The 25190-nt window shown below is 40.3% G+C and overlaps 1 protein-coding gene across 1 annotated transcript in view; it reads right to left on the bottom strand.

Annotated features, from left to right (window-relative positions):
* KYNU (kynureninase) overlaps positions 1-25190 on the bottom strand; it is a 53925-nt gene that overhangs the window by 16163 nt on the left and 12572 nt on the right. Inside the window, exons 4-9 of the mRNA XM_009642492.2 lie at positions 19460-19521; positions 18075-18146; positions 16595-16669; positions 15104-15250; positions 8906-9004; positions 8050-8123 (exon numbers count right to left, since the gene is read on the bottom strand). Of these exons, the coding sequence (XP_009640787.1) occupies positions 8050-8123; positions 8906-9004; positions 15104-15250; positions 16595-16669; positions 18075-18146; positions 19460-19521 (529 nt within the window). The remainder of the gene's footprint in view (positions 1-8049; positions 8124-8905; positions 9005-15103; positions 15251-16594; positions 16670-18074; positions 18147-19459; positions 19522-25190) is intronic.

Below are 25190 nucleotides of genomic sequence, written 5' to 3'. Positions count from 1 at the left end.
GAGAAGGAAGGGGAAGAGAGAGGGGTACAGTGTCTCTCCCAGCATCTCACTGGAAACTGCTCTTTAGACCCTTGAATGAGCACTACATTGCTGTAGCTGCCCTATAGTTTCCACACAGTAGAAGGCAGCAAGAGGCAACTGCCAGCAAGCACTGCCAACATCTTCAGTGACAAATGAGGAGTAGTGGCTGTGATACTAAGAATTTACCATCAGCAAACAGCTGTGAAAATAAATATTTCACAAACGGAAAGTGAGAGGAAAGATGGCTTAAAGCAAGCGGGTAAGAAGAAACAACGTATGTCACGAAGATCTCCAGGAAGCTCCCGATTCAAAGATGTGTGGTGATGGGCAAGAAGTAAAGGACAACAGGCTGTGGACTTGCCAAGAAAGGAGCTGGAGCAGAAGAAATTATCTAGCTTGCTCATGACAATGGCGAAGATAAAATAGATTTGACTAAGGGAGCCCAAGGAAAAAGAAAAATATGAAGATGTATGCCCTGGTGAGACCATCTTCTCCTGGCTGAGCACGGGACAGATGAAGGTTCAGCCAGGAGAAAGAGGGGGAATGAGGACCAGAAACCCCATGAACAAGTAGAAACAAATAAGCACAAGTGGTAAACCAAGCAAAAAAGAAAACCCCCACACAATCCCCCTGGTGCACACACACAGAATCCCAACTTTGCAAGAAATAAAGAGGCTGAATTATTTCCTTAACCCAGGCAATGACCTCACAAGTACCTTTAAAAATGCTTATGGTTTGAATCAGGTGCCAGCTGGGATATGAATCACAATATGAGCCCTGTACATGATCCCAGAGCTGCAGCTAAAGCCAGAGAGGTATTCAGCCAGGACAGGGACACGAATAGCTCTGGGAGACATGCAGTGCAGGAGACCCCAGCTGAACTGGCACCTGACAATTACAGGAATATACTCCAGGGGACATAAATGGGGGAAAAAAAAAAGGTAACTATTAATGGCACAAAAGCATAATGGCTATTGCTGGTACTTTCAGCTTAGAGCAATTTCAAGGCATACCATGATCTCAAAGCACATTCAGTAAGGAAAAACTAGAAGTAATTCCCCACTGTGGGCTAACGAACTAATACAAAAGCATGAGCAGATCTCATTTTTAAAGGACATGTGTAGACTACAGCTTTAATTGAGAATCCTAGGAGGAAAGCTTCATGGAAAGTACCAAAAGTGGTAATCTGAAGTAGAAAAAGTGAAGAATGATCAAATACTGAAAGTGAGTCAACCCCTAGTAGGAAATCCCAAATGCAAAATTGCATTAGTTCCAGCACATTTCTGCACAGAGGTAAGCAAGCTGTTAGTGGAAATGGCAGAAGATTTACTTGATGTGTTTTGTGGAAAAAAAACTTTTTCCTCCATAAGAGAGAAAGGTTCTGTAAGGTGGGTACAGAAATGTACAGATTGAGATAAGCATAAGAGGGGAGATAATGTCTCTGTTTGTGACTAATTAAAAAGGCAGGCAAAGAAGGTTGTTCCTTCCATTTGATTAAAGGTGTGTGACACTAGCTTGAGTGTTGCATCTCTGGAAGTTCAGCCAGCCTTCTCTTATTGGGAAAAATCAAGACAGAGCAAAGTGCTTTCAAAACTGTCTCAAAGTGGAGAACTGAGGCACAAAGGGCAGGCAGTTAACAACACATGCCCTTTGAAGTGGGGGGAAAAAAAAAAATCACAGCAACCATACAGACTCCGAGGAGAGCCCCAGGATCTCTTCCTTGCTAGTTAACCATGATGCAAGAGTTGCCCCCAGGCTACGTTCACCTTTCCATCAGGCTAAGCCTGTTGGGTTCCTTTCATGTGTTCAAGCAGTTGTGTCTTACACCATCTGATGAGAAAAGCTAGAGGCAGCAGATGGGAAATCGCACCCGCAAGGAACGCAGCCACCTCCCTCTCGTTTCCAAGGCTGGGAGTGGGAAAGGGCCATGGCAGAGCAGCCTAAGTGGTGCATGTCCCATCAGTGTGGTCCAGAAGGAGAGACGCGTGAGAAATTTGAATCTGCTCAGACCTAACATGCAAACTCACTAGTTCAGCGAGTGATTACTGCAGAATGCATAGCATTAAAGACCTATTGCAAGAATTTGACCAGCCTCAGCCTTAAAACAAAAATGATTTTAAAAAAGCATCATGCTTTAAATGACATTTCTTCATATTCTTGGTGAGGTTTTGGACAAAAGATAGAGCAAGATGTCAGGCAAAGATTTAAATAAACATAAAATCCCGAAATCTGTCCCCAAGATATCTGCAGATGTCTACAGCCAAACACACCTATGCTATAATATTATATTTTGGACAAGATATGACTCATAGAAGCTAACTGCTTTTGTTTACTTGTTTAACTCCACTTATCCCAGCGTTTTGATGTTTTTTTAAAAAAAAATATATTTGAGAAATTTGACAGGAACCATGTCTCCGATTTTCCACATGTTCCATTTTAAGGTTTGAGTTTTCAAAACTAGGAGTAAGTGTCTAGGTAGCACGGGAGTACACACAGGGAATGAAAACAGGACAGTATTTTCACGCTCACTTCAACCATCCTATGTGTGACACAGACCTGATAAACAGTACATTTACTCATATATAGTTCCATGTGTTTACAAGGAGGCATACAGCTCCTCTCTCCAAACACCTTAAAATCTAACCAGGGCAAAGATGACAAAACATAGGGGAAGACCTTCAGGAAGGAAAGAATGAGAAGATTACTTATAATGAGAAAAGAAGCACGATTGCTTGAAGATACGGTTTAATTACAAGGGAGGATTTGAAGGAAGATAGAGAGAAAATGCTTGACAGAGAACAAGGAGACAGTCATGGGAGCCACATAAAAGGATGTACACAGCTGAAGAAATGAGAAAGGGAATAGATGATGTGAGTGTACATTAACCTCTCATTTTTTTCTCCCAGAGACTCACTCCAAAGTTAAAAAATGCTCTTGGATATTTGCCATTCAGTTGGTGAATCCGAGAACACACCCCTGCAGGCCCATCATGGGTCTAGATTGGCCTAATAAATCACTTGTCCCAAGACAATGCAATTAAGCCTAATTAGCCAAGGCCTTTATTCCTAAACAGTCTCTTCCCAAGGGAGGATTTAACTTTTGGTTTCTAAATTAGCTCAAGGAGCTAAATTGTTCTCATCTGCTTGGCAAAGGAACAGTTTATTTCTACCTTAGTAGGGGATACTTTATGCACTTGGGGGACGAGAGTTGCGCTCCATGAATAGTTTATCCATACGTTAGTCCACAAACCCTTCTGCAAACAGCAGCATGTACGCTTCCATCCGTGACCACTGACTTTCCACCTTGCTGCGTTCAGCGCAGCTCCCTGGAAGTCTCTACATTGCTTCTCCAGATCCTCTCCTTGGCCAGGCCAGGCTGCCCTGTTCTGCTAAAACTTCCAGTAGTGTTGAGATACTCAGAGCTGATAGACCCCAAGGGTCCACGAGGGTTGGACCATCTTAGTCTGTTATTCCTAGAAGCATTTTAAACAAGAGCGGCTTTAGTTCTTTCCAATACAGTAGATATAAACCAACATTCCCAATTATTTTTATGACTTTCCTTTGCTCCCAACTCACATTGCTCCAAAGCTACATTATTTTCAGCAGTTTCACAGAAGGTTCAGCTACTTAATTTGGGGATTGCATGGCTCTAATTCAAAAAGGAATGATGTGGTATCTGTTCATAGAGCAAGAAAATAACCGAAGAAAAACTCAGCTGGAGCCACCAACCCTGGAAGGGGTTGAGCAACCTCTTACTAAACCAAAGTTTCTGGACAGAGACTGTCTGCACTGGAGCAGGATGGGGCCCCAGAGGACCCGGGAAAAATGGGAAGGGGCAGCTAGAATAGTATATTTTCGTTTATCTCATGCCAGGGTGAAAGTTCTCATACCAAAAAGCTGCGCAAGTCTCTGTAACAAAGTAGCAAGAAGCCATTTGTGCTCTGGCATTTTCACTGGAATCAAGACACCAAAACCAAAGAGTGATCTAGGAGAATAGGGTTGATATCTCACCTCTGTCTATGAAGAAATTTTCTGAAGATAACTTGTTTTTCTCAAAGCTGGTATGAAATAGTTAGCTTTTTGTTTCTTGTTCTCTGATTTTATTTTTTTTTTATCCTACAGTAAAAGCCGACACGTTCTTTGGACATCAGCTGCTTTCTGCACATGCAGCATTTCTTTACAGCACACAAACTTTTTATTTTTAAACTCTACCTGCTGCTAGTCTGTGCTAAAGTTAAGTCTTGATAAATCCTTTCATTTTAAACACTAGACTGTGTACAATTTTCATTTAATCCTCTGCCAAAGCTTATTATTATTCCCCTGGCTGCTTTACATACATTTATTTCCCTTTCATCTTTTTAAATTGTGCCTTATTTTTTCTTACAGGGATTTGACTAGAACTTTTTTTTCTTCTCCTATCTCAGGACTCTGAGTTTGTCCCCTCCTGTCCCTTATGCCAGCCAACAGCAGAGCTGAACTCACCGCACATTTACAGCTGCAGACGCTCTACTGCGAACACCCGACTTCTCCTGTACCTTCTTTCCCAGGTGCTCACAAACTTTCACATTTCATTATAGCTGACTCGCTTGGCAGATTTTTAGTTATCCTTCTTTTTATAATGGAGAAACCGAGAAACAGGGGAAGAAAAAAGCCCAAAAAGCTAGTCAAGCAAAATTTCAGTACTAGCAGGTCACCTTAATGCTCTCTGTGTCTTGGAAACCTCCCCTCCACGACATAACTGCATCTATGTGGAAACTCGGTGGCACAGGATCAGCCAGCGCTGACCAAACTGTTTCAGTAGCGTTTCATAGCTCTGCTCTGTCCAGGTCTTTTTTTATTTGAAACCTTCCCATAGAGAAATCACTCTAGCACAATTAGCCAAGAATATATTGCATTGTGATATATAGACCAGGTATTAAAAAAGCTATTTGAGTATTAAAAGAGACTTCAAAGGAGGTGAGATCATGAGAGAATAGGGATATATTGGACCCATATATGTCAGATGATTCAGTTTTACTGCTCTAGGAAGAAAGAGAACTAGCAAAGGACTACCCAACATAATTGGGTCCAGCTGTTAATTAGGATGGTTACAGCATGTAACTTAAAGACCCATGGCCCTTGCAGTGAATTAGACAAATATCCCTAGCTAGGCCAGGGAGTGCGGGGTGGTGTTTGCAGTGACACAAAACAAGAGGACATACGAGTCTGTCTCGTCTGTAGCCTCCATCTTCCAACTGTCAGGCCTAAGGATCAAACTTTGCTCTTGGGCATAAATCCTTTTCCAATTTGGTGAATTACCAACTTTTAAAACTCATGTGGGAAGCTTGCACATCTATAAAGAAGTGAAGTGGGATTGGTGTTGCCTTTTATCTGCTGGGATGTGACACAGTGTTACTGAATAACCCCCGGTTTGGGTTGCGTAGGTTGGCAGTTAGGCTGCCACAACCTCGGTCTGCAGACTCAAAGCAAAAAGCAGGCTCGGCATGGCCCTAGCTGCTGGTGGTAAGGCTGCTAAAGGAATTAATAACTCTTTCTCAAGTTGCATTTTAAAAGAAAGCAGTAACAAATAAGTGTTTTGTTGTCCAGAGAGCAAGCTCGGGATGGAGCAGCACCCATGGGGAGCAGCTGGAGGGGAACCCGCTTTCTGAAACCGTGCACAACTAGCACGCGGGCACCTATTTGCTTACACTGCTCTTATTAGCAAAACTCCGGGCATAGACAGAAGCACCCTTGTGGAATTAAGGGAAGTTAAAACAAAATACTTAAATGCCTTTGGTGATGGGCAGTGGCTGGGCTTGGGGTTTAAAATTAAAATTTTGGACTGAGCTGTTCAATTTTCACTAAGTACCTAAGCCCTTTTTGTCCCAGCCTCAGTCAGTAACAGGCAAAAGCGCTTGGCAAACGTTCTGGGTCTGCCTCTCTGAATTATGGTCAGAACATACATTTTTATATTAAAATACAATACATTATTTCTATATAAAAATAACTGCCTAGTAAATAGCTTGCAGAAAATATGAAGAATGAGACAGATTAAATAAATCTATATAGCGGGTAAAGTGACTTGCATAATATTTGCCATGAGTTAAAAACAAAACCAGTTTAAATGACAAAAGGATATCAGCTGGATTGGAATTTAATTACCCGCTTATGTGTGGGCTGAGATGCAAAGAAACAGAGTGTTTGGTGCGTCTGATTTTGAATGAAGATGTCTGGCCACTGGGTGTCATCCTTGATTCAGATGACAGCCAGAAACTTTTTAGATACAACATAAAACCCGCAACTTCCAGAGCAGTTAAATTCCACTCTATTTGATTGTACAACATACAGCAAATTGCTCTGCATTTAAATCAGCTATAAAATTGTATACTTTGACATAGACAAATTCTCCTTTGTCTCATTGGCTTATTTGGAGACCTGAAATGGCTGGTTGATGCAGAAAAGAAAGAAAAGTAATGCAACCGGGGCATACTAACTGCAAACAATTCAACGAGTGATTATCAAATCTCAGGAAATATGAAATAACTCTGATTAAATAATGCAAAGGGTCCATGCAGGAAGTTTGGAATTATATCCTTAATTGGGCCCCAGGCTGAAAAAGCCTATTTCGTATAGGCAATTTTATTTAAGACATTCAGTATCCAGATTCAGTACACAAGTTAATGACTATGTATGAAGAAGCTGGTTCAGGAAAAACTAATTTAAGCTCTTGCGTACAATAGCAGGCTAGTACCCTCACAGAAGTTTCAAAATTTCATCAAGGAGGAAAAAAGACCCAAGGACCTTGAGTTTTATTCATTCTTCCTATTGCTATTCTGTGATTTCTAACTGGACTACTTTTTTCACTGCTCAGCATCTTCCCACCTCCTCACAACCAGGGTCCAGAGGTTTGACCATAAGAGCAATGCCTGCACCTGGCTAACGGGGAAGCAGGAAAAAGAACTTGCCGGAAGGAATATCCAGATATTCCAAATATTTTGCCAGTGTTCACATATGAGGATCGAATCAGCTCACAACAGGTCATATGTCATCCTAATGAGTCTTCTGTTACGGGTGACTGAGAAGAACTTATCAGTGTTATTTTGTTATCTCCTAGGAGTCTAGACAGTCTGAAACCAGCACATAGTACAGTGAAGCTGCTGATTATAATATTATTTCTCTCTGAAACCTGATTTAATTTGCCTTCTTCAAGCTAAAATAAAAGTGCCAGCAATTTCTCCAAGCATTATAGCCAGAAAGAGGTGTTTACATTTGTCAGTGCATTAAAAGTATTAATCCTACTGTTCTTAATATACATATAGTCAAGTAACATTTTAAATAACAGTTGTTTTTTTTTTTTTAATGCAGCTAACCTCAGTTGATAGTGCAGCTTTTCATGGATTATACAGTCTTCGAGAACACAGATCTCCATGTAATGCTTCCTAGCTTTGCCAGTGGATATAATTTTAATGAAAACATGCCAGTATTAAAGAGCTATTAGACACAGAACTGAAATTGTCTTTGATTTTGATCACTAACCAAAGACTTCAATGATTTAAAAAAAAAAAAAAAAATCCATTTTTGAAGGAAGATGTTAGATATTCTCTTTACATTAAACAGTCTCGTAGGCATGATTTAGGTTACTTGTTTTTAATATTATAAGCATTCTTTTTCATGATTATATTTAGCTTAGAACTGATAGCAGACTTCAAGGAGGAAATGTATTTAAGATGTGAGCACGTACATTAACAATTTGAAAATTAACTAAAATAATATAAAAAAACCCATCTGAGGTAACAAAGTCAGATAACCAAATTATCTGAACTCGTACTACCCTGTGAAATGATGCAATGAGTCAGTAACAAATGTTAGCCTAATGAGGGGTTTTTTTTGAAGCAGGGAATTTCTTCTGCATCTATACATTGATACGCGTGTCCATAGTCTGCTAGCAATCCATACACTTTCTCCCCTTTTAGATAGCAACTCAAAGGGAAGATATTTCCCCATTTTAAACTTCACAGCACCTTTTATTTGGGTATAGAAATATACTTACGCTGGTTTAATACTCTGGGAATGTTTCTCATGAATGTAGGCACCAGCAAGGCCTCCTGCTCCAGAATTTAAATACTGCAAAGAATAAATCAACATGTAAATGTCATGCTCTTATATTTATCTGTCACGTATAGCTTTTCTTCCCTCACCCCACTCTATAAAAGAGACCAATTTTAATATTTCTAGTGCTTTCTAACTGGAGATCTTGCATTTGTCTCAAAGTGCTGATATAGGTAAAAGCAGATATATTTTTTTCGGATCAGTTCTAAAAATATCTTTCTTGGCTTACACATGATATTTGAAGTCTAACAGACAAAAGGCCAGAAAATTGAAGTACAGCTGAAACAGCCTCATGTCATAATACATATGGCAAAGTCATCAAACAATTCATCCGACTGTATCTGTTGATTCTTAATCTCAAGAGAGGTCAAAGGAACTAAAGATACCTTGCTTTATGATCTGAAATCATTTAAGTTTAGGCAAGAATATTGTCTTATTTAGGGACCACTTAAGAAATTCTGTAGCTGCATGACCTTCTGAGTGTGGGAAATAAGAGAAGAGCCTCTGGTACAGAGACCACAGAGCAGGGGGTGCTTCAGAGCACGTGTTTAACCACCACTAACATCCCTCTCACATCCACAAGACCTTGCAGGTCATTGCCACTATTATCTGCTGGAACCTTTCGTAACAAAGCCACCACACAAGTCAGCGTCCATCTCCTCATTGTGGCTGGTTCAAAGATTCAGCCAAGTCTGGATCAACAGTTCAGGTACAGTTCTTATTCACCTGACCTGTTTGCTGACCCATCATATAAGTGACATTATGGAAAACAGTCTCAGATAATGAATCTATGTTACCTTGTAGGAGCACCAGCAGGCAAAATCTACTCCCCAGTCATGCAAATGAAGCTCTACATTCCCAACAGCATGAGCCAGGTCAAATCCAACAAAGCAACCCTGCGGGAAAGAGATAATTAATATACTACTTATCAAGCTAATCGTCACTATGAAATTATTTTGAAAAAACATCTTTAGAGCTTTACTTGCTCTCTATATAGGCATGATATCAGGTCCCATCTGTTTTGAGTTATTACTAGAAACAAGTTTTCTATGCCACAGATACATGTAGAAATCAGGAATTGTTTTGTGGGTTTGTCTTCAAGGACACTTGGATATGGTTTAGTTTCCTACATTTTTTCTCACGCAGTAAAGTGGGATCACTTGAAATAAGTATTCAGAACGAATGCATAATTTCAAACTGTTGTATGGCATGACAAGCTCTAGGCAGAGACAAAATAGTCACGTACACAATGACACCAGTCCCTCACGAACAATTCCATTCCACTATATCCTTATACATAAGATCTCCCTGATATTTAAACTACGAGGATCTTGCTCTTTGGGAACTCAGATGGGTGAGCTAACAGCCTATGCAAAACATTGACCTTTAAAGACTTTTGTACTTGTCTGTAAAAATTTATAAAAGCATCTTGTCATTTCTCTGAAAAGCATTGTATTTGTCATAGCCACAATTCGCATAGGGTACTGGAGGGGGGAACATAAGGACCACAGACATACAGATTAAAAAATAGCAGTTTTACACACAAAATAACCACTGGATGGCAGCATTTTTAAACGAAAAAGTTCTTCCAAGGCTTGCTATTTATTTAAGCGCAGCGAACTAAAGCTGCCTTTTGTGCCTGGACTACAAACTAAATGCTATTTTGCATTTTGCTTTTAAAACACAAGCAGCCCGTTTGCAAACAGCGTGGTAGGAATTAGAGCGAGAGCACAGGCTTCAGAAAAATCAACGTCCAGTAATAAAACAAAGGGCTTTTTTTAAGAATCTCTTGCGGTTACTTGCACGGAGGGAGCCTTAGCTAAATTATTTAAATGGTACTTTGGTATATTTAATCTTCTGTATAAACTACATACCAATTTGAATGAAGCAGCATTTTAAGAAGATGTGGCACACTAATTCTAATGGCAGCGTTAGTGAAGTTATCAGCTTGAGAAGTCGCTCCAAGACGGTGGGAAGGAAACTCGCTGCCGTAGCATTTGCACAATCTGAATATTTGCTCTTAAACAGAACCAAGGTTCCAATAAATAGCCTAGCCTTCACACCCTTGGTGGCTTGTCTTCACAGGGACACTCAGAAATGTGTTAAGACAAATCAACTGCAATGGTGAAGCTAATGCAGAGATGCTGAAGCACACTGGGTGCCCATGGGAACGCTTTCTTTCAGAGATAAAATGGCCTTGGTTCAGAGAAATAAGCTACAGCAAACTAAAGCAAATCTGTTCTTGAACAAGAAGGTTTTCATAGGGTTTTAAGGCATTAACTTCAAAACTTCAGTTGACTGGATTTAAACATTTACAAGTATCCCTTTGTACATATGTCCCACACAAACTTTTTTTGAAGAAGCGTTAGGAGAGGTTCATTGGTTGCAGTGGCAACCAGGGATACCACGGTACGCTGAGAGTCTTGCAGAAGGTACGAGTCTGGCTGTACATTAACAAAACTAAAACAAACAAACAAACACCACTTACTAAAAAAAGCCTGTAAGAAATTTAATTCCATGGTAAGTCTTGTGTTAAAATCAGTTGTCCTTTCCCTGTCCCTTATCACAGAGTGATAAAGTCTATAAAAAAATATGTTCAAGCACAAGATGATAAATTATGAAAAGACAGCAGGTAGGACAAGACTCCTTAGGACACCAGCAGGCTGGATGCCCTTGTAGTCACAGTCGTGTAACGAAGCTCTATAGCCATATCTGTACCTGTAAGCTCAAAGGCACAGCCTTCCTTGGGCACTGGCACCGGCTGGAATAGCTCAGCTTGCACCCTCACTGCGGGCTCGTAGCCTGCAAACAGGACAGCCACAGCCATGCCACCCACGGGTCATCTTCCTGAACTGCTTTAACTGCTCCCCAGTGCTTTGAAATTGGTTGGCCAAGCCTACGGTGCACTGTTGAACTTACTAATGAGGCACAGCCTGAAAATCTGGGTCCCGTGCTGGCCGGTTTCCTGCATCATCTGGGAAACACTCCCTCGTACAGTTTTGTTCAAGTCCTCATCTGCAAGATGGGTGGTGCTGGTTTGCTTTGCCGGGGGAGGCGTCTGGCACTCGAGTCGCGCAAACAGCAAATGTTTAGCCACACAGATTGCATGGAGGGGGAGGGGAGGGAAAGTAAAACAAACTGAAACAGCTCTCCCTGCACAAGACACGCAGAACAAGGACTGCGTGGGAACATCGCTTCCCCAGACTAGGGGGAAAACAGAGCTCTCCATCTGCTCTGGGTGAGGAAGAGGACATGTGCTCTCCCCTGCCTCTTCCGTTTTATTCTAACATCTAAAAGTCATTTCTGCAAAGTGTCTGGGTAGCTGCTGATAACCAGCAGGTAACAACTCAGCATGGACAATGACATTTGGAGAGAGGGAGAGAAATGACAGCTTCACACCAGCAAAGCTGGGACATTTAGAAAGAGAGACAGGAAAAGAAATGAAGATGAAGGATCTTAAAGCTCTTCCTACTGGGACTCAAGAGATTAAAATACTTTACATACGGTACAGAATCAGTGGAAAGTACAATATAAGTTATGAAATGAAAATTGTATCTGAAAGCTAGAGCCTCCTAAAAGTCACCCATTTCTTCGCTTGTAGAATAATAAAACGACTCAACCCCCTCCATCCTCTAGAGCAAGCTCAAAAGTATGAAACAAGGAAAACTGTTACATCCCCTTCAGCCTGCTGATGAGTCTCTTGCACAATACGTAGTAATTTTGATTTATCTGAGAGACCTAAGATGGAAAAATAGCCTGAGGTAATTTTTCAAGCTTAATTTAGTTCATTTAATATTTAATGACTTAATGAAGCTGTCTATGTGCAGAGCTTTCACTCTGGGAAAAATCTTAACGTACATAGAGAACTTAGGAAATTGGCTTAAGAAATGTAAAAGCAAATCAGTAACTTAATTCATAAATGATTGACCTCAAGAATCCTAGGACATTTTCCAGACCCCCTGAGCTTTCAGCTCAAACCTCTAGCCAAGCCCTGATAGGGCAAAACACTGCAGGATTTTATTTCAATTGTACATTAAGAGAATTATTAAGACCATCTGTGTAGGACTTTTCTCTCTGCTGAACTGACTGACAAGAGATTTCCCTCGCCCCCCTCCCCTCCCTCCTCTTCTCAGATGACACTTCCACCTTGTATTTCCCCCTTCTGACTTTCTGGCTTGTCGGCTCTCCTCAACCTATTTTCTGTTCAGGAGCATGGGGTCATTCATTACCCTTCATCTCCAGAAAGGGGAGCCTCGCATTTTTGCTATGAACGTGACTTCTTTTAATGTACATTTTAATATACATTTTAAAGGACTTCCAGCCTTTCTGTGATAATATGTCATGTATAAGACTATAGTTATAACCACTGCTGGTTTAATCAGATCCAGAAGCTCTTGAAGGAGGTATGGTCTTTACGTCTACACAAGCCTGAAAGCTTGTCAGCCTGGGGACAGGGACTGGTTGGATGTCACCATACAGGAATTAAGCCCATACACTTTACGTAGATGATAATGACTGTTTCAGCAGTTGGTTTTTTGTTCTCCTTTAACCCAGCAGCAGCTCCTAATATCAGCTCTGACCTGGGAAAGAGAAGAGGACTTGGTTGCTTTTAAAGATGCAACATTTGGGGCTTTTTGGTAACCAGAAGCCCTGAGACTCAGAGAAGCAGCAGAATACAGAACTACCACTCACCACTGTTAAGACTGCAAACTCTTCATGAATCGCTGATTTCGTAGCTGTTCAAGTAAATATTTGCCACATGCAGATGTTTAAGTGTGGTGTAACAGTATGTTACATAGTGGTTTTGTATAAATATATAAACATCACTTAACCCAGGGGGCAGAATGCATAAGGACATTGAGCTGAGTGTATCTGACAGTAGGAAAATAAATAAATAGAAAGAAATAAAAGGGCTGGCTCATCCTTTTCAAGCCTTAGGAGCACTTAAACAGTTCTTCAGGCTGAATTACTTTTTTTTTTTTTTTTAAATCCACTAATGACATTTTAGATCATGAATCTGCCTGGATCCCAGTCTTACTCCCTCTAGCCACAGAGGCTGGGATTTTTTTTTTTTTTTCTCTTTTGAAAAAAAATCTCTGGAAGAAGAGATTCACTTCTACATTACGGCATTTTAATAGGTGGAAATGGGCCTTTGCCATCTATCTGTGCCTGCTGGAGCACTGAGCTGCTGTCAGAAATTGCTCTTCAGTAACATGATCCAGCCTCTGTATAAAGTGCGCGGTGGTTTTGTGTATATCCGTGTGTAAGTACATACCCCCGAGTTCATATTATTATTTCTGCTGCCTTATAGAAATTTTAAGCTCTCTCCACCAAGTCCTGGTTACGTCCTCAGATAATATAAACATCAAATCCATTTTTGCTCCATAGAAAAAGCTGCCAGTGCCTACTCTTCCCCACAGCGCAGGTTCTCAGCTGCTTTGGGGTAGTTTACAGCTTTCAGTGAAACTGCATCACTCCCACTCATCCAAGCATGCGTCCCACAGTCCAGAGTGTCTTAATGGCAGTGAAATGATAGGCTTTTCTCAGGTTGCTCATATTTACAGTAGAGAAGCAAGATTTCTCTCTCTGACACCTTTCAGACACATCACAGCGCAGATTTCGGGGAAGCAGCACTGTAGGCACGTAGGCGTTGGCGGCTGAACGAAGGCTTTGCTGCCACCAGGCGCGAGAGCGAGCGGAGCAGTGGGTGGCATCGTCCTATTAATACCCCGTCTTCCCTTTTCAAACACTTCAGCATAGCCTGCGGAGTATTTGCGGTCAGCAAAGCACTGGAAGACCCTCAAGGAAGGCACCATGCAGGTGTTGCTTTTAGAGCTCCATGGAGCTGTAACACACAGCCCCACTTCCCCCAGCAGCTGACTCCCCCCTATTTTTTTTCTTCCCCAGCTTTCTGCAGCCTTGTCAGAAGTCGGTCTTGTTTTGCACTGCATTCAGGACCAATTTTCTCGCCAGGTGCTGGTCTGTGAGAACATTCCCCTTTTTATATCCCACGGGCCCTGCACGAGCTGCTGCACCTGCTGTGCTCTCCCAGGGGAGACTTTACCATCGCTTTCCAGAAGCATAACTTACTGCCTGACCTCCAGAAAAATTTCTACTGCCAAACCTACAGCAACAGGAGATGTATAGCCAGGATGTGAGCCAGGAACGTCTCCAGAGAGTTAAAATATCAAATATAAATAGTTAGCTGGTTTGTCAAAATCCAGTGATACTAAATAAGTTTATCCTTGAGTGGTTTAATCTTGCATGAGATAAGGTACATCCAGTAGGAGACTGCCCCTACGGAAAGTCTAGTGACCTCCTGTTGATAAGACAACTTAATTAAAAACTATTTTCTCCTGGATTCCTGAGGCAAATGAGATGGTCAAAGAAGTTTTACAACTACATCCAGAGAGCACGCTGCCTGCAAGCTCTGAAGGCTGAGTCCTCACTAAAATACACTCCTCTTATGGCGTTGTGGCATCTTGTGGCACGCCTATCTCCAAAAAACCTGGTCAGCTGGGTCGGAACACTGCTGGCTCCATGAGGAGCTCACCTCTCTGCTCATTAGGGGCAAAAACTGCCACTGCGTGGCTGTGGGAAAGGAGGAAAATGGTGAAAGTCTGCCAAAAAATAAAGAACTAATGCAAACTAACTTTTACAGAGTGGTTAGAGCTGTGATTACCTCCTCCTCCTTCTCCACTGAACCTCTTGAAATTCTGTCTTTCAAGAAAAGCCCTGTAGAAGTTAATAGTCATGAATTATCTCTCCATATAGGTTAAGTCACACCTGCAAGATTGCTCTCGCAAGGCTATTTCTTCATGCAGCACATGGCCCCCAAAGGATCTCAGCACAGAACACTTTTTTTTTTTTTATCAGAGCCCACAGGTTTCCACACGTGCTCTGTTTTGTTCCACAAAAAGTAGAAATTAAAAATATTTCACAGGGAAAATTGATGGAAAATTGGTGTTAAAAGGATGGGTCTGGAGCAATCCTACCTTTTCTTGGCCAGCTTTTGTTATTCTATGGATGTCAAACAACTGTCCAGTGTAGTACTGCACCCCACTGAACAGAATGACAGCAATAGAGTCCCCTTCCTTCTCAATTACAGCAAGGATATCTTCAATCCTCAAGGTGTCCTCCCCCTAAAACAAAGTTAAAGCACACATTTTACATCAACTCTGGCAGTAATGAAACTGTCATTTCTTATTTCATAATCTATATTTTACCATGAGCTGTGCTGCTTGCATAAGGAGATCAAAAGCAAATCCTTAGCACGGTAATGATATACAAAAGTAGTGCTATGAAGTAGCCTATGAGTAAGTTACCTCAAAAAAAAAAAAAATCGTTAGCAAACTTATCTTGAAAGTGCCAGTTATAAAAAGTCTATTCACTTCATAGTCTAGCATGCTTCATGCTCTTTAATATTGCAGACAGTTTTAATTTACAGTAAAAAAAATCCTGGTGCAAACAGCATATATAATGGGGTTTATGTGGCATCGGAAATTCGTGACACCCACAAGACTTGAAAGTTGTCTATCAGTTTCACTCTGCATTTTTCTGATAAACTTCATATCCCACAGGAAGCTATTATAAACCTGCCATATTTATATTTCAAAACCAGTAAGTCTCACAACATCAAAAGTACAAAAATTCCCAAACCTGGGGTCATTAAATAGAGAGGAATTTTAACAAAAAGAAAAAAACAAGCCACCTCATTCTCGATTCTTTACAGGAAAATTACTGCCCCATCCTCCTCCCATCTTCCTAGCAAGGGATCATGTAAAACATACCACCACCTAGGGATCAATTAGATAGTGAAAACCTAGAATTAAATTAGACTTGTTACTGAGAAGAGCTTGGGCAAGATTGTTGAATTGCAAGCGACTGTTATTATCTCAACAATCTTTGCAAATCTATCAAGCATTCAGGAGTGGGCTCTTTACTCACAAGATGACTCAGATTTCAGAAGCAAAAGGTCACCATCAGTTTATAGTTAGGTGGCAAAGTTCTTAATACCATAAAAGTGAAGCAAGGCAGTCTTTCAAATTAATCTTAATTGCATATTACTCAAAGCAGACCTTTCCTGTGCTGACACGCAGGCTGCTGTTGTTCATGTTATGGCAATCTTTTACCTTAGGACATTAAAAGGACATTGGGGTTTCTCAATGAGCTATTATATTTTGCAGTTCTTTCAGGATGCTGTCAGGTTTTGCAAGCAGGCAAAATAGGGAAAATAACATTTTTTTTGTTCAGCAAGGCAAAAGCACTAGTTGAACCAGGCAATTATAAAATGGGTTCTAATAGCAAAAAAATATACACAGAAACAGAATACATGATTCATAGATTTTACCTAAAAGCGTTAGTAGGAATAGATTATAACTTCTGCAGGCAGACACTAGAATATCTGAGAATGTATGATTGCTCTCCTATGAAATATGCTTCTGCCCTTAGCAACAGCAAGCAGAAGGGATGTATTTCTCACCAACCTCCCGTGGCTGTATCACGAGCATGCATTTCTCCACATCAAGTCCATGAAGTCGAAGTTGGGACTCAACAGCGTACTGGAAGAGATTTCCATGCAGAACATGTTAGCGCAATTACATGATAAAACAACTAAAAGAAAAACACACCAGAACTTCAGAAAATGGATTCAGATGCCTGCCTTTCAGTAAAATTAACACTTGAAAGCCTAATCCAACTCACTGAAAGCTTTCTAGATTTCCTTTGGTTTGAGAAAGATCAGAATTTAATTCACAGCATCAGATGGCAAGGATAAAGTCAAAGCCTAAATCCGACCAGATAAATTCATGGAGCAGAACGAGGCTAGAAATGTGGTGGAGGATGTGCTTTATCAGATTCCAGCAAGCTAAGCCTGCATGGGTAACAGCCATGGAGAAGACTGACCATCACCTGTCCAGGGGCCCCGGGTACCCCCCTTTGCTTGGCAGCACATGCTAAATCCCAGGCTGTCACACACATGCTGCTGGCCAGGAACAAAACCTTTGGCCAGCACATGTATGCTGTCCCATGCTATTCTCACATCTTAGATTTGGCTCCACAGCTGGGAGGAAATGAGAGCTCTCAATTCTCAGGCTATTTTGAAAATCTTACCCACTGATTTTATCAATAAATAACGGTTCTGGAGATGACATAAAAATCATCGAATAATACTATAAAACAGTAAAATTACATGAGAGGAACTGAAGTGATGGCAGTGGCTCAGGTTATTACTGAAGTGCTGCAGAAATTTAAGTAGATGGATTCCAAATGTGCAAGTGTGCCTGGAACAGACATGGGATTAGTATGACCGTTACTTAGAATAAAGGTAATTTGAGGTTTATACACATCTGTGCCACCATCTTCATTACAAATAAACCTGTTAGTAGCTTGAGTCATTTTTATCGCACCTTAGAGATGGAATTTGTTATCAATTTCCATGAGTTTATGGAGTTGATGATAAAGTAGCAGTGGGCCACAAACCCAAAGATTAATTTGCTCTAAGCTGTGATACACAGGATATTGTCTTCTGTTTTATAGCAGACAAATTATGTTTGAACTAGTAATCTGAAGTGCTAAGAACAAACATTTCCATCTCTGTCTGGGGATATATAGGTTTTAATGTTGTGAGTTTGTATTGATTTGGTTTCATAAAGTAAAACAGCAACAAGAATTAATAAAACATTTACAACTTCAGTTGATTTAGGCCAGTATTTTGCTCAATGTCTTTAAAAAGACTAATAAATCAATGTACCCATTCAATCTTTTCCTCTTGTAACATTTTTTATTTGAACAAAAGGAATAAAGCCACGATCTGTAAAACATGCTGAGCTCAAAAGCTTCTGACAGATTTTTTTATTGTAATGTTACTTGGACAAGATGAGCTAATAAATATTCAAATCAGGCTACTGATATTCTTTGGAAAAATACGATTAATAATACAAATATGGTGAAATATTAATTTCTTACATGGTCAGAGGGAAAGGCTCTGGCTTCTAGAAGAATTTTATAGCGTCTTGGAGTAGGCTTAAAGAAAGATAGCTGTTAAGAACAAAAAAACCAAAAAGTTATGTTGAAATGTATCTAAGCAGAGATGAGAGAGATGCTCCCAGTATATAACTTAATAAAGACTGCTTTACTTTCATGCAGACTACAGAGAATCCCCAGAAGTTACAAACATTTCTTTGTCCATATAACATTTATCAAAGTAGGAAAGCATTATAACACTGTATTTCAAATATCCATAACAAAGGCCACAAAAATCCAGCAGCGAAAACTTGCACTTACAGGAATTGATGGCAAAGCTTTAACTGAGGCCAGGGAAGCGGGGATTTCACCATTCCTGCCCTAAAATATCCATTATTAAATCATCCCCTCCTTCGAAACAAGCCTTACCAAAGGACTAGGCCTTCTGCAAAGACCTCGTCTTGACACCTTTAGGTAAATGGCCTTTCCTTCTCAGCTCTTTCCATGGAGGCAAGGTCAGCTTGCCACCATGCTGAGAGGACTAGGAGAAGGCTTACAAGCCCTCCCGTTCATGCTAGGAGTGGTTATGCAGAGCTCAGCACAGGCTGTGTACCCGAGCAGTTTGGCATGAGTCTGGCTGTGTTGCACCTGATGGCTTGTGCTTAGCCCCATCCTTCCCTGCTTTGGGTTTCTTAATTTAACAGAAGGCAGAGAAACATGTTACAGAGGAGTGGATCCAACTGAAAAATCTTTTTTTTGTGTGAATCACACAAAATTAATCTTCATATCTTCATTCAGCTGAATGAAATCTTTGGTAATACTAGAGAACCAGAGACAGGCTGTATGCAACAGCAGAGAGACATGCTCATAAGGAAATCACATCTATGGCTACCTCATCATAAAAATCAAAATCAGCTGCTTTATCATATTTTAGGGGATATATAAACCAGAGTAACTCAAAATGCCATCTCTTGTATGAAACTGCATTTTAAGCTTGGCTGAAATTACAGTTTTGTCTGGCTCACAGTTGAACTCTCGCTTCTTAAACACCGAAATTTGGTATGAAATTCAAATTTGAGAAGTTGTTTGTAAATGTCTCTTAAATAATAAGATCCCCTCTCTGAGGACTGACATGCAGCATATGTGAGAACAGCTCAAACTTCCCCTACAGAGTCCTTGGAAATATTTCTCTGTCCAGCTTTTCTGCTTAATATTAAGTGGAGCCAAGTCTTACACAAGCCAAAGAATCATTCAAGATACAATTCCCAAGGCTTAAGAAAAGTTAGGCTGTCTTTGTGGGGTCCTCAGAAAACTCTTTGCTTATATTCACAAAGAAAGGAAAAAAATATTTGTCAACACAACATCAAATAGACGTCATAAAGACATACCATCAGGAGGTGCAAGTTAACAGTTAGGCCATTCATTAGGGCTACTTCATGTCTTTGGGCCCCTGTAATAGCAAAAAAAAAACGGGTTAGGAGGGTTCTTTATAATTTCGGAGAAATCTAGTATAGTGTTGAGAAAGCAAAAGTATGTTTTCAGTCAATGTCTCTCTAAAGACTGGAAAGTAAACAAACATTTGAGGTGTCATCACAGCGAAGTAAAAAGATTTCTTGTCTGACTCACTACACCACACTGGCAGGAAAATATTTATTTTTTCAGGTCAGCCACAGAAAAGAAAAAACAATGAAGTATTTCCATTTCCTGGCAAACCACCGGTGGATTTATTATCATCAATGCCTCAGACAAAAATCAGGTCAGAAGACACCACGTGAAGCAAGACTTGCAGGCTTATTTTTGTCATCATTTTATATGTAAAGCAAGTCACAACCGCTATTGGAAGCGGTTATTGTAACGTCAAGCTAAATCTCATCCCCAATAAAAAAACCTCAAGCAAAATTGGCCTATTGAATATAACAGACCATTATTAAATGTAGAAACTTAGCAAAAAGCAGCCATGCCCACATAGTTCCAAGGAGGCTAATAACTGATGCTTTTTGGCTTCAGCTAATCATGGGCAGAGCTAAAGGAGTAACAACTAATTGTTATTACCAAGCATTTAGTAACAAATTCGCAAACCCTTATCAACCACTGGTGAGAGGTTTTAGGCAGGACAAGGGACTGTGTGTTGGGCAGGGTGTCACTGAGTTATGGAGAAAATAAATTCTGTTTCTTTCAGTTTTGGCTGACGTCTGTTGTTGAAAAGCAGTACTTCACCCTTGACAGAAGTCAGTGCTTTGAGAGCCATCTTCAGCTGGAAGATGGGTTCACGTGCCTTGCCCCAGTCATCACCCCAGAAGTGGAATTGGCCAAAGGTGGAACAAGGTTGCAGACAGGGAGGGATGAAGACAAGCGTAAGCAGGCAGGGAGGGCAACAGCCACCCTTGAGATCAATAAAGAGGAAAGGAAAATATGATGTTGGGGTAAAAAGAATAAGGGGAGCCATAAGAAATGGGGAACTGAATCCTGGCTTTCTCCTGTCCCTGCCTTGGAGGGCACACAAGGTCCCAACCAATATGGGGGAAAGGCAGCAAGAGCACCGAGACACTCCCACCATATCCCACAGAGTTTAGGTTCATGGAGTTATTACTTTGCCAGCCTAGGAAAAAGACGTAACCGTGGGTTGAACTCAATACAAGCAAATACAACCAAAGAACATGGAAAACTATAATTAGGAAGGGCTTATTCATAATTCCTTGCCAAGCAGGCCTTAGCTTCTGCCACCACAGGAAAAGCTGAGAACCATTCTGACTCAGATATTCAAGGACCTTTCTTTATGTTACTGAAATCTCCATGTATTAGACAGAAAGATTTGTCAATAGTGGTCAGTGACTCCAGAGGATCTGTCCAGGGGATGAGCCAAGAGAAAAAAAGAGATGTCATGAATAAGTTCCCTCCTTCAGACACCAGGAACACCATCAAATTTGTGGGAAGAAATATAAGTAGACCTAGTTCTTCGCAGGGAAAAATTAGCTCTTTTCCTCACTTAAACTCCTCTCCTTTGCTTTCTTTTCTTCCCTCTGATAGCATTGCATCTTCAGGCTCCATGCTGCTGGAAGAGGTCACCTTGTGGCTGTTCTCTTGCAGATACAGAAGACAGCTAGAGAGAGTGATTGCAGCTCAAAACAGTATTATTTGCAGTCTTAATATTTCTATGGAACTCTTGAGGCTGCAAAAAGGAATAGCATCAAGAAATGGTATTGTTCTTATTTCTCCCTCTGCTCCTTCCAGGAAATCTGTGGCTTTCACAGCAAATTCTGCATGAGCAATCCTCTGCCTGCTGTACCCTTTCCGTATAAAACAAATGGTTAATCTGTAGATCACTTTTAGCTGCATGCTAGCATCCCAAATTAAATATGACACTACATTTGTCATGTAAGTCTTGGTCTTCTGTAAATTATATATTTATTAAAAGCTTTCCATTATTGAATTTCATGCCCACAAAACAAACCTCATCCGTGTCATTGGAAAACTGTTATCCTTTATAACCTGCACTGCGTTTCAGAAAACAACCTTTCTATGATCCAATTAACCTATTACAATATTCAAAGACCCGGCACACAGGAGATAAAATTATGTTTGCTTTCTTTATTTCCTAACTTTATACCATATCTCCAAGACAGGCTAAAACCTGTATGTTCTGCTTGATAAATTTCCTCTTTAATAAAAGGAAGCAGCATTTGCAAAGTACAACTTCAGAGACAATTATGATTGCGTTAGGCAGACACTGCCATCCTTCTCTGACTGCAGTGGGAGCCTGATCCTCACCAGAGTAAGTGAAAAGCATTTTGTAAAATGATTGAAAAAAAGGCTAAGGGCCCCAATTCTGAACAGAGTTTGGTTATTTCAAATCATCCTTATCACTCAAAGTCACTACAAATCTGCTCAGCGTTCAGTCTTCCCTCAACAGAGACCTGCCTGAGCGCGTTGTACAGCAGCAGCCACACAGTTAATCTTGTTCCATCAGAAGGTGATCCTGCCAAGGTTGTAATGTTTTAATAAAGGCTGGCAGGAGAAGCCAAGATTACCGCCACCACGTTATGCCACTCGGCGTGAGCATAGGAGAAAAAAAAAAAAGCTTTGGCCTCCACTGACCTTGACTCTGCATTTCACAATGTATTTACTACTGTAACTTTCATTGAACAAGAAAATGTGACCGCATTTAATAAGCAAGGTGTTACAGCACTATAAACCATTAAATGGACAAAGATATTTTATGATCTTTAGTCCACTCCTAAATAAATCTCACCAAATAATTTTTACTTACTTCTACTTAGAGTGAGAAATGACAGTTCCTCCTCCCCCATAACATATTAAATATTGAATAAAAAACAGGGTAAAATTCTGTTTATGTTCTTACATTAAATTCACTAAAAAAGGAAATTCAGAATTCACTCAACTCAGTATAACACCTTGCTGGAAAACAGTACTTAATAGAGACCATTTTAACATAACATTTTTCCTGCATTTATTCTCTTAACCATTTCACTATTACTGCCCATTTTAAAGAACAGATTTTATTACAATGCATCCATTATTTGGGAAATATTAATTCATTTGCATTCTAAGAATCACTCACCTAGGTCCTGAAAAAAGCTATGAGGATATTTTATAAATAAAACCCTGCTGGCATGTGAATCTGAGGGCCAGATTTGAACCCAAACCACTTTTTATAGTTCAATTAAACAAAGTCCAAAAAATCTGGAGAACAAAATCCAAACTGATAATGTTGACATGCCCTTCACTGCTGAGGAAAACAAGACTATGAAACCCTTCCCAACAAAGAAATTTGAAAACAAAAGTAGGTTAATGGTAAGGTGACCTCAGCCATCATAATTTTTTAATAGAAAACTTTAAAATATATGTTTAAAATGAACAAAGTTGTAATAAGCTCCTTGTAGTCTGGCCATTGTGATAAAAAAGCACCAGTGTCATACAGAGTTTGGAAAAAAAAAAAGGAAAAGAAAAACAGAGACACTGATAAGAAATTAGCTAAATTTTAAGCAAAGCTCTCATTTATCTCTCTTTACACCCAGAATACTTTATTTAAACAAATATTATAATGCACACTGAGCTGGCAGCCTCTACAAGACAGATGGTTAAGGGAAAAAAAAGTCTCAGTCTGACTCCCTGCTTTCTGCAGCACCTCTTAACCTAAAGCTGAGGCCAAACTGATGCTGGCACCGGTGCTGGCAGGAGGTCAGTGCTCAGCCTGCCCCCACACCCTGCGGGGAGTTCACGAGGGCCCACATTTTGCAAACGGAGCAGTGGCAAACATTCACAGAAGGTGATGCAGAGAAAGATGATAATTCAGGTGCTTCAAGCTGCCCTTTGGGGGATCTTGGCTCTTTCTCCTGGTTATGTGAAGACCATCAATGGTCTACCTTGTTACTTTACTAATTTAAGTGCCTGAAAGTACGTAGCGTGACTACTCTCCCATTCTCATAAGCCACAAGATAAATTCTCCACCCTCCAGTTAATTAAGTTCAACGTTTCCAATTTAAAAGCCCTTACTATGCATTGGGCTAGTTGTGCCACTGGTCACATTTCCTCACCTGCCCACAGCTTCCCAGTTACACCCTACCAGAATGAGAACATCTGCCTGCCAGGAAAGATCAAACCAGAGAAATCCCTACATCAGCTGCCTTCAGCATTCCAACACCCTCCACCACTTTACATTCTCACATTTTTATGTTCTATGATAGTTAATGGATGAATGTACTGAGCTTGCCCTTGAACATAATGAAAGCAAGAACAGTAATTTCTTAACCTCCTGAGCAATACTAGGTACTATGGTAGCAACTTCCAAAATCAGAACAACAAATCTGCATTTTGGTTTTTATTTTATTCTGCAGATGGGGTTGCCCCGCATACCCCAGTGATGCCCAGTCTAGCCACACTTACTTACATTATTTTAATGCTCACATCATGGATAGACCACCTATAACTATATTTTCTTATATGTGCTCTGCTCCAATAATAATGTCCAGTATTTTAGCTACTTGGAAACTTCACGAAGTCAGGAAGTGATTTTATTTATAAATATATAAATAAACCTGTCATGGAACATTCCTTAATGTCTCTGTTTCCAGTTGTTCAGACCCCATTTGCTTCTCTTGAAGGAGAAAAACCGTAACTTTCACATTGAACGCTTGTCTATAGTTGGAGGAGAAATTACAAGACAATATCTAGTGTACAGTAGGTCAACTTAACCATAACAGTCTTCCCTAGCAAAGGCACAAATGAACACATGATAATTCAGTTCAGACAGTCAGTATTGACAATTGCATTCAACAGCTTAATTGAAATACTGGCCAAATCTCACTAAAATCTGCTAACCTAGCCTTGACAATGGCTTTAAGGGTTGGGGATAAAAAGGGTCTGTGAGAAACCCTGCCAAGATCATTTCTCTTCCCCCTTCCGACAGCAACAACCCTGAAGAAAATCCCAGTGAAAGATTATTCCAGCAACTACACACAGGTTAGTAAGAGACAGTGGAGGAAATTTGCATTCAGACTCAGACGACCGCTTTCATGGCTGGCAAACTCACCAGAAGTCTCCAGGGCTCCTTCTCAATCTCTAGAATAACCAGATGCATTTACTGCCAAGGTCCGACAGCACTGCAGACTCCTCAAGGGGTACAGCAGGGTAATGGGAACTTACAAATAGCAGGTCCTGCCCCAATTATCTGCTTCATTGACATAAGCAGTCCTCAAATATGAGGCTGGATTTAGTGGGGAGGAAAGGAGGAAAAGCAGAAAATGTCTAGATAGAAATCATTTTTCAAAGGGGAAAGTTCACTGGTTTACTTCTAGGAGAGAGACAGAGAATCCATAACGCCAAGTGCCCTTTAAAAGTGCTTCACACGTTAGACCAAGTGGTTTATGATGCTCCAAAAGACCCTTTGCTGCAATTAGTTTCATGATATGCATATGCTCATATATTATTGCATACATTCATCTCTTAAATAATTTGCAGCCTTAAAATAAAGTGTTAGTCCATGCACAAAGAAAAACTACTTTAAAACAAAATAATGTAAGGAACTAAGTTCTGGTTACAGAGTTTCAGGACTTTCAGTCTTAAAAGAAACCAAATTTGTTTTCATTTTGAGATAAAGAT

The sequence above is a fragment of the Egretta garzetta genome, unplaced genomic scaffold (genome assembly GCF_000687185.1).
Source record: "Egretta garzetta isolate BGI_Z169 unplaced genomic scaffold, ASM68718v1 scaffold197, whole genome shotgun sequence".
Lineage (NCBI taxonomy): Eukaryota > Metazoa > Chordata > Aves > Pelecaniformes > Ardeidae > Egretta > Egretta garzetta.
The sequence above is the reverse complement of the archived record's forward strand: the minus strand, read 5'-3'. Positions and strand labels throughout refer to the sequence as shown.